General features: G+C 35.2%; 2 protein-coding genes across 4 annotated transcripts in view; both read right to left on the minus strand.

Moving 5' to 3' along the window:
• The window catches only part of LOC100175503 (kelch-like protein 12), a 5,692-nt gene extending 3,739 nt beyond the window's left edge, over positions 1-1,953 (minus strand). Inside the window, exons 1-4 of one of the 2 annotated variants that reach the window (XM_002122340.5) lie at positions 1,729-1,944; positions 1,485-1,605; positions 649-802; positions 376-593 (exon numbers count right to left, since the gene is read on the minus strand). In XM_002122340.5, the coding sequence (XP_002122376.3) occupies positions 376-593; positions 649-802; positions 1,485-1,605; positions 1,729-1,802 (567 nt within the window). In that variant the 5' untranslated portion in view covers positions 1,803-1,944. Of the gene's footprint in view, positions 1-375; positions 594-648; positions 803-1,484; positions 1,606-1,728 lie in introns of both variants that reach the window. The other variant, XM_026834511.1, reaches the window with a different exon arrangement.
• A 148-nt stretch (positions 1,954-2,101) lies between these two features.
• Positions 2,102-6,073, minus strand: LOC100177830 (cytochrome P450 2C15-like). 2 transcript variants are annotated; one of them, XM_009860421.3, is made up of 9 exons: positions 5,462-6,071; positions 5,217-5,362; positions 4,993-5,095; positions 4,651-4,760; positions 4,415-4,536; positions 4,236-4,351; positions 3,566-3,710; positions 2,700-2,863; positions 2,102-2,613 (listed from the first exon to the last, which is right to left on the minus strand). In XM_009860421.3, the coding sequence occupies exons 1-9, from the start codon at positions 5,726-5,728 to the stop codon at positions 2,296-2,298; spliced, it is 1,491 nt and encodes a 496-aa protein (XP_009858723.2). In that variant the 5' UTR covers positions 5,729-6,071; the 3' UTR covers positions 2,102-2,295. The 2 variants fall into 2 exon arrangements, with proteins under 2 accessions (XP_009858723.2, XP_018667654.1); XM_018812109.2 differs by lacking the exons at positions 2,700-2,863; positions 3,566-3,710 and having other exon boundaries at positions 5,462-6,073.
• Between the last annotated feature and the right edge of the window lie 1,282 nt (positions 6,074-7,355).

A 7,355-nucleotide genomic window follows, 5' to 3' on the forward strand; every position in this document is an offset into this window, starting at 1 on the left:
AATTATCAGCCATACATAAAAAAATGAAAAAATCCAAAAAATAATCACCCACAAAGTAACATACATGGTAACTCGTAAGCTGGCACGAGGTGATAAACCCGTGTGATAACGACTGTCGTTTCCGGCCACGCGAGGATAAAGTAAGTTACATTCATTCATTCAGTTATGTTGCCTTGTTAATTTTCTATATTTGATTTTCCTTTCAATTATTTAGTCATTCGTCAAATTGGATAATTAACAGTTAACCCTTTGGAGTCTTTGTGTGCAATCAAACGGTTAAGCTTTATGTAGTGAGGACATTCACTAAAATTATGAATTAAATTTTTAACAATACCCTGATCAGTGATCAAAGTAAATAAAAACAGTTTTATTTACCTGTTGCTTCATTAATGCAATCAGAGGTTTTGCTTTATTTATGGGTAATTCCAAGAATTTTATTTCTTTTGCAACTAGCTCTAAGTTTTTACCGATGAATTCGTCACATTTTCTTAACACCTCCACAAGTTTGTATCTTTGTGCAAAAGCACGGAAACATAAAAAGTTTTCAACAGTAAGTGCATCATTGAAGAATCTAACACAGTACGCTTTTACATCTGAAAAACAAATATTTAAAACAATCCTAACTAAAATTTGTAACATAAAACCTGCCTTTAAATTGCAAACAGTTTGCAGCCTCATAAAGTTGAAAAACAATCTTATCGCTTATGTTGATCACTTGTAAATAAATAAAAGTAATCAACAAATCCAAAATTGAAGCTTTTATTCCTTTAACTTCAATTGTGTTATTAAAACCTTTCTTACACTGAAAAATAACACAACATAAATGGAACAGTGGATTTCCCACACATACACGAGTAAATGTAACAATTTATTTAACATAAGCTATTGAAGTCAGTGTGAAATTTTCTCTTCCAATTCCTGATAATTTTAACTGGATTTATCTCCGCGACGTGCCTTCACCACTTAACCTCTGGGTTAGAGGCAGGCGCGCTAAACACTCTGCCACGGTGCCGAACATAGTAATTAAAATTAAGCAGTACCAAATACCATTTGTATAATAGCAAAACTTCACACCTTAGGCAGTTGCTGTCTAACATAGTACAACAGTCAACAGTGTTAGACAACACATGACATAAGGCATATGCAAGACAACATGCTGGACATCATATCATGACATTTAACATTAATCGAAATTAGCCTTTTACTCACGATAGCGAAATAGTTTTAAATAGACGGAGACAGTAAACCACAAAAAGAAACAATATAAATTTTTGCTGGTTGCACAATTTGTAAAACATTATTAATTTTCATTGATTCAAATTTTTTATACCCAAATCAAGTTAATTTAGGTATAAAAGTACCTAAATTAAGTAACATAACTGTTACCAATAACAATAATAAAATAAAAAAATGTACAATAAAGTAAAAACTGTTATAAAAGATTTTAAAATAATCATAACGAATTTATGGTTGCAATACATTACCCCAGATGTGAACATTATCTCATAATATTTAGAATATCCAGCAAGAACATTTTTGTGGGCTGAAACTTCTCCATCTTTTAATTTGAATGTAACATCAGTAAACACTTTTCTTTTTCGTAACCTGGATATTATTTAGTATTTAATACAATTTTAAACCTTTAAATTCACATTGCACAAATACTTTAAAAACTAGAAACATATACAAACAAAAACACAAAGAGGCTTTTACTAAAATAGATTTCACCTGTTTAACTTTGTAAGTACACGGCCCTTGTGGTCGCTTTTGTATTGTATTACAGTTTCATTGTTTGAAGCCATTTTTAGTACATTAGATCAATTCGAAACTTTTTGCCAAAACACTAAATAATAAAACCACAACCGAAAATTTAACAATTTTTTTTGCGAAACTGAACTTTTCTTGATGGGGATTCCCGGATAATAAGTATATAAAAATGATATCTATGGTATATAGAAAAAAACAAAGGTTGCAGCAAAACAAGAGAGCAATGCTTTATTAAATAAGATGTTTATATATTTTAAAAGCACACTTTCACATTGTTGTGGGTGCTTGCGACTAACATTCTTCATAAGCATGTCTTGATAACTGGAAAAAGACGTAGCATCTCGTAAATTTTATTAAAACAAAGCCATCAGATACTAATGGAGTCTGTAATGATACGACATGATATTAAACATCGACTATTTACATTGATAACAGGTTGTCTGTAACTACAACCTGTATACCATAATATGTTTCTGAATTTTCGTGACTTTGTTTATGATATGAGAAACGTTGATTGAAATCATTAGATTAAATCTCACTAGCAACAAAGTTGAACGGGTATGGAAAGAAACCGTTGCCCTTAACTCCGTCATCAATCTCAGGAAGATCTGGTTCGTTCGGATCCGGAAGAAACTCAAACTTCTGAACCATTGAAACCAGGAAGATGAAGATTTCCATTCGAGCAAGTTGTTCTCCCAAGCAATGACGTGGGCCCACCGAGAAAGGTATCACGTGATTCGACTGAACAAAGTTTCCTTTGTCATCGAGGTGACGCTCAGGTTTAAACTTGCTTGGTTCGTCCCACACATCAGGATCGTTGTGCACCGCCCACATATTGGCAAGAATCTAAAATATCGAAACAACATTTCACAAACATACAAAATACTATATACTATATTACAACGACATTACAATATACCCTATAACAGTACCGTGGTTCCTTTTGGAATAACATAGTTTGCGAAGTTTACGGTTTGTGTTGTCATGTGTTGGACGCCCAAAGGAACGCGAGTGCGAAATCGAAACACCTCTTGTATAAAAGCTGAGGTGAATGGCATTGCTTTGCGATCGCTTATGCTCGGGCGGTTGTTGTTACCTAAAAGAAGTCACCACATGTAGTTATGTGCAACATCCCGTTCAGCGTCAAAAAGGATGTTAATTTAAATAAACGAGCTTAGAAGCGGACCTAAACGATTGTAGAATAGAGCCGCGTAGGTTAATATGAAGTAGCGCAGGGTAAGATGCCACTATTTCATGATTTTCTTTTCCCATTTGGTATATAACAAAGTATATTTACAGAACTATAAAACCGCATCTTCACCTCTCTAAAACAGCGTTGTAAATTGTTTAAACCACGATCACGAAATATGTGATTCACGTGCCTAACGGTATCCCATCTAATCTAATAGTACTACATGTATAAAAATATTAAAGTGATATATCTGTAAAAGGGTATGATATAGAATTACGGGAGAATATGGGACACCTTTAGCACATAGTATCCAAATACCATTATCATGATGTTTTAAACACTAAAACGACGCGGCCTGTATATGGGAGTCGCGACGATACGGTTTTATAATAATTTTGAAAATAACTTTGAAAATAATCGTTCTTATTTGTTTACTACCACATGGGACGAGGAAATATAACGAAAATTGTCCCATCTTTCCCCAGCCTGTTATAGGCTACTTTATAACATCCTGGTTGTAAACAAGGGGGTTTTAATCTAAGTTTTGCAGAATAAATAAAACTATTAATTATAAACTGACCATAAACCCTCTATATTATAACTTGCCTATTGCTTCAAATATTTCTTCCCGAAGTTTTTTTTGCCCATCTGGGTAATGGATGAGACACAGCATCGCCCATCTGACAGTTCCTGTCATTGTTTCTGTTCCAGCTTCGAACATTTCACGCACATATTGTACAAGCTGCCCATCCTGAGAAGAGCCACCGAACGAAAACATGTTTTATATAGATAGAGATGCTCAAATGTGATCTAAGGTATCCCAAAGTTTCAAAAAAGCAGCAGCCTTTTTAAAGATCGGGTAAATGCCAGGAAAAACATTTCAATTTTTCGACTGAACGAAGCTGTGTAAACGTTTATTAATTTTTGAAATACCTGCTGACGCAAAACTTTTCGCGCAGTTTTCAAATTTAATTTTTATCATTTTTTTTATTTAAAACATTTTTTATGTCTTACTGATACCCACTGTGTAGTAAAGCGGTCGCTTCTATACAAAAAGATTGTCCGGCACTTAACACCACCACTTTGTTCGGCGCATTTGTTTTAAGGTAAGACACTTTTACGGATCTAACCCAGCGAAATTTCGTGTAGGAGGTGTATACGAAACAGAAATCACGTTTGTCGTTGCTATTTACGCGAGGATAACGTAGTTACACGTATTCTATTATTACGCTAAAAGAAAGGGGAATTGGCTTAAATTAACTACAAAGTATCATACCGTAAAACTTTCGTCTGTGCCCTTCTTCCCTTCACAAATAAAAGCATCAATAAAGTCGCGAAGGTTATTTTTGTCAAAGGTTTTTCTATGTTGCTCTACCATTTGTTGAAAAACGGCTGTAGAATGTAAAAAAATAACATTTTTATTTTAAAATATATATTTAGAAGTGTTTTACATACCTGAAACCCTTTTCATGTCCCGTTTTACTTCCAAATACTTGCTTCGGTAAGGGGGTATATTGCAAAGCAAAGGAACATAAATTATGTTCGCGAAAGCAGCTGTGTTCTCGGGTTCCAGGAACCTGCGAACGGAAGGTTAAACATTTCAGGATAATCACTCAGCACAGTTCAAATCCATCATGTGAACTTCGCATGTATTTCTGTATCATAGTATTATACGCAAAATGGCATCTTACCATTTCGTGAAAATTTGCTGAAGTAGTCGGAAATGCTCGTCATCATATTCAAACCTTTGATCGGTAGTTATGATGCTGATGACGTTCATGACTGCGTTGGTCAAGATTTCCTAAACAAAGTTAAAAAATATTTATTTTACCTTCAAAGAAATATATAACCGTATCCCCACGACTCTAATAGACTGTTATTATTTATTTAAAACATAGTCAGGATGCTTGGATATTATGTGCTAAAGGTGTCCCATCTTCCCCCACACAGCTATATCAAAAGTAAGCGAAAAATCTCATATTCATGTTAAAGTGTATAATGCTCGTTTATACATAATATATACAGGCACGTACTGTGATGTCAAATGGTTTTCCTCCTTTTGAAAGAATTTCTTTGTTCATTACCTCCACCTCTTCATAGATTCGATCTTCTAAGCTCTTCTTACCAACCCCGAACCTGAACAAAATAAAGTTAGATTTAGAATTTTGTTTAAACGTAAAGATCGCTAGTACTATATTATTTAAATTTAATTGTTTTCGCACTAACGGTTAATGTTAACACAAATCATGCTATATACCCCCGAAGAGTAATGCTTCCAAACTTTCTGTGTGTTTTCCATGTTGTGTTAAAATCTCTCATAACAATTCCCTTGCCCTCAGCTATCTCATTCGCCACCTTCAACACAGGACGTCCAGAGAACACGTTGCCTGCTTTTACAAAGCTCTGAAATATTGTAACATTCAGAAGCGCAGTGTCTATCTAATCAACTTGTTTGTGTGTACTGGTTTACTATACTGCGGTTTTGAAATTCTCAAATAATACCTGGTGAACAGCTTCGTAGTTTCCCATGACAACCCAGTCCTCATTTCCCATTCGCACCGACATCACCGGACCATATTTCTTGCTCCATTTGTGCATCGTTCGTGCTGTGTATTTTCCTAAAAACGGTAAAACCCCAACCAAAGGTAATCCACGTGGCCCAGGGGGAAACCGAAGAGGTCTCCGATACCAGTAATAAAACAGCAATGTGACAAGAAAAATTATCACCGTTGTGGTATCGGTCCATTGTCGCAAAAACGCTTCAATCATTTTAGAAATGCTACCAACCAACTCCGCACTGCAACTGACTGGCTTATACTCGGCGAAAACAAACTAAAACTTGCCGTTTGTGGTTCGTGTTACAAGTTATGTTTAAACCGTTGAACCCGACACAGCTATAAATTCAAAATGTTAATGTTGTAAGTTATCCATTTTCCTCTTTGGTGCGAAGTCTGTTATAAAAGCCTTCTGATTTGCACAGTGGACGACCTACCGTCCTACCACATTTCAGGTGATAGAGTACTGTGCGGGAAAATGGGACAACTTTAGCGCATGATATTTAAATATCCTGATCGTTTTTTGAACAATTGACAACGGTCTATGGAAGTCGTGAAGATACCATTTTATAATTCATTGAATGTTCTTTGTTTATTACCAAATGAGTCGAGAAAATATAACGAAAATATGTCCCATCTCCCCCACCTTACTATATGAACGTTTTAGTTAACAATTATTAGGGGTAGCCTATTTAGGCTATGCATATTTGCGACTTGCTTTCCTAATGCTGGTTGGTGATTCGTCAGCTCTGGCTCTCATACCAATATTTCCCGACTACATAACTTCAACCGCGACAGTGCAATACCGAGTGGACTACGACACAGATGTGAAGGTTTCAGAAACATCAAGAGTATCAGAGGTTCATGATCAAGGTTTATCATCGTTACCAGCATTACAAAGCAATCTTCATTTGCAACCACGTCTGTCACAAGAAAGACAAAACGGTCACAGGTTTTTGGTGTTTGATAAAATTGTCAACAACTTGATTACCAATCTTGATCTAAACCTAAACAAGGGGAGAAAGACCTTGAGACTGTGCTTATAGTTTATCGATTCCACAGTCACTCAAAAGTAAAAACAGTCACTCAAAAAGGGCGATTGGTGAATTTCTGCTTTTTAAAGACAATGTCATAACCGATGACGCAATGAAGAAGTATCACTTATACTTTATAAAAAATGGGGAATCACAGTTGAAACAATCCCACTGTAATACAGTTTGTGGATTACAATCACAGATTATCAAAATTCCATTTAAATTAGATTTCAAATATAATTGCATTAAAACGTTACTGGTAAATGTTTTCTTACCATAATCATTGTTGAAACATACTTTGAACAACTTTCGACTTTTTTACCTTAAAGATTTTGAGGTTGCGGCTTTAAACAAAGTTCATTCCACCTATATTTTGGCCGGCCTTGATTGTGCATGCGTGCAAACCCTACTACGCATGTACATAAGATGGGGCCCGATATTATGTGGAAGCCGCGTGGACATATCTGCAGAATATCCTCCTGAATGATATGCCTATACCGTAGCAAATATCCATATTTTTACTTTATTAGATAATACTGTACATAAATACGAAACTTATCTGTACTTAAGCAATGAACTATACTCTCCATCAAATATTTCGTTTTGGTGAATTTAATTAAACTTTTGAATGAAGACTCTCTCAATTGCAAAACTCAAATAGTGGGGTGGGGAAGATAGGACACCTTTAGCACATAATATCCAAATATCCTGACCGCGTTTTAAACAATTAACAGCCGGTATATGGTAGTCGTAAAGATACGGATTTATAATTCCTTGTATGTTCTTTGTTTACTACTAAGTTGGATG

Source organism: Ciona intestinalis, chromosome 5 (genome assembly GCF_000224145.3).
Source record: "Ciona intestinalis chromosome 5, KH, whole genome shotgun sequence".
NCBI lineage: Eukaryota > Metazoa > Chordata > Ascidiacea > Phlebobranchia > Cionidae > Ciona > Ciona intestinalis.

Excerpts from the sequence above, each read along its gene's own strand:
- LOC100177830 (XM_009860421.3), bottom strand. The coding sequence starts at position 5,728 with ATGATTGAAGCGTTTTTGCGACAATGGACCGATACCACAACGGTGATA. Across the intron at positions 4,761-4,992 it reads GAAAACCATTTGACATCACA|GAAATCTTGACCAACGCAGT; the intron begins GTACGTGCCTGT and ends AACTTTGTTTAG. Across the intron at positions 4,537-4,650 it reads CAGCAAATTTTCACGAAATG|GTTCCTGGAACCCGAGAACA; the intron begins GTAAGATGCCAT and ends TTCCGTTCGCAG.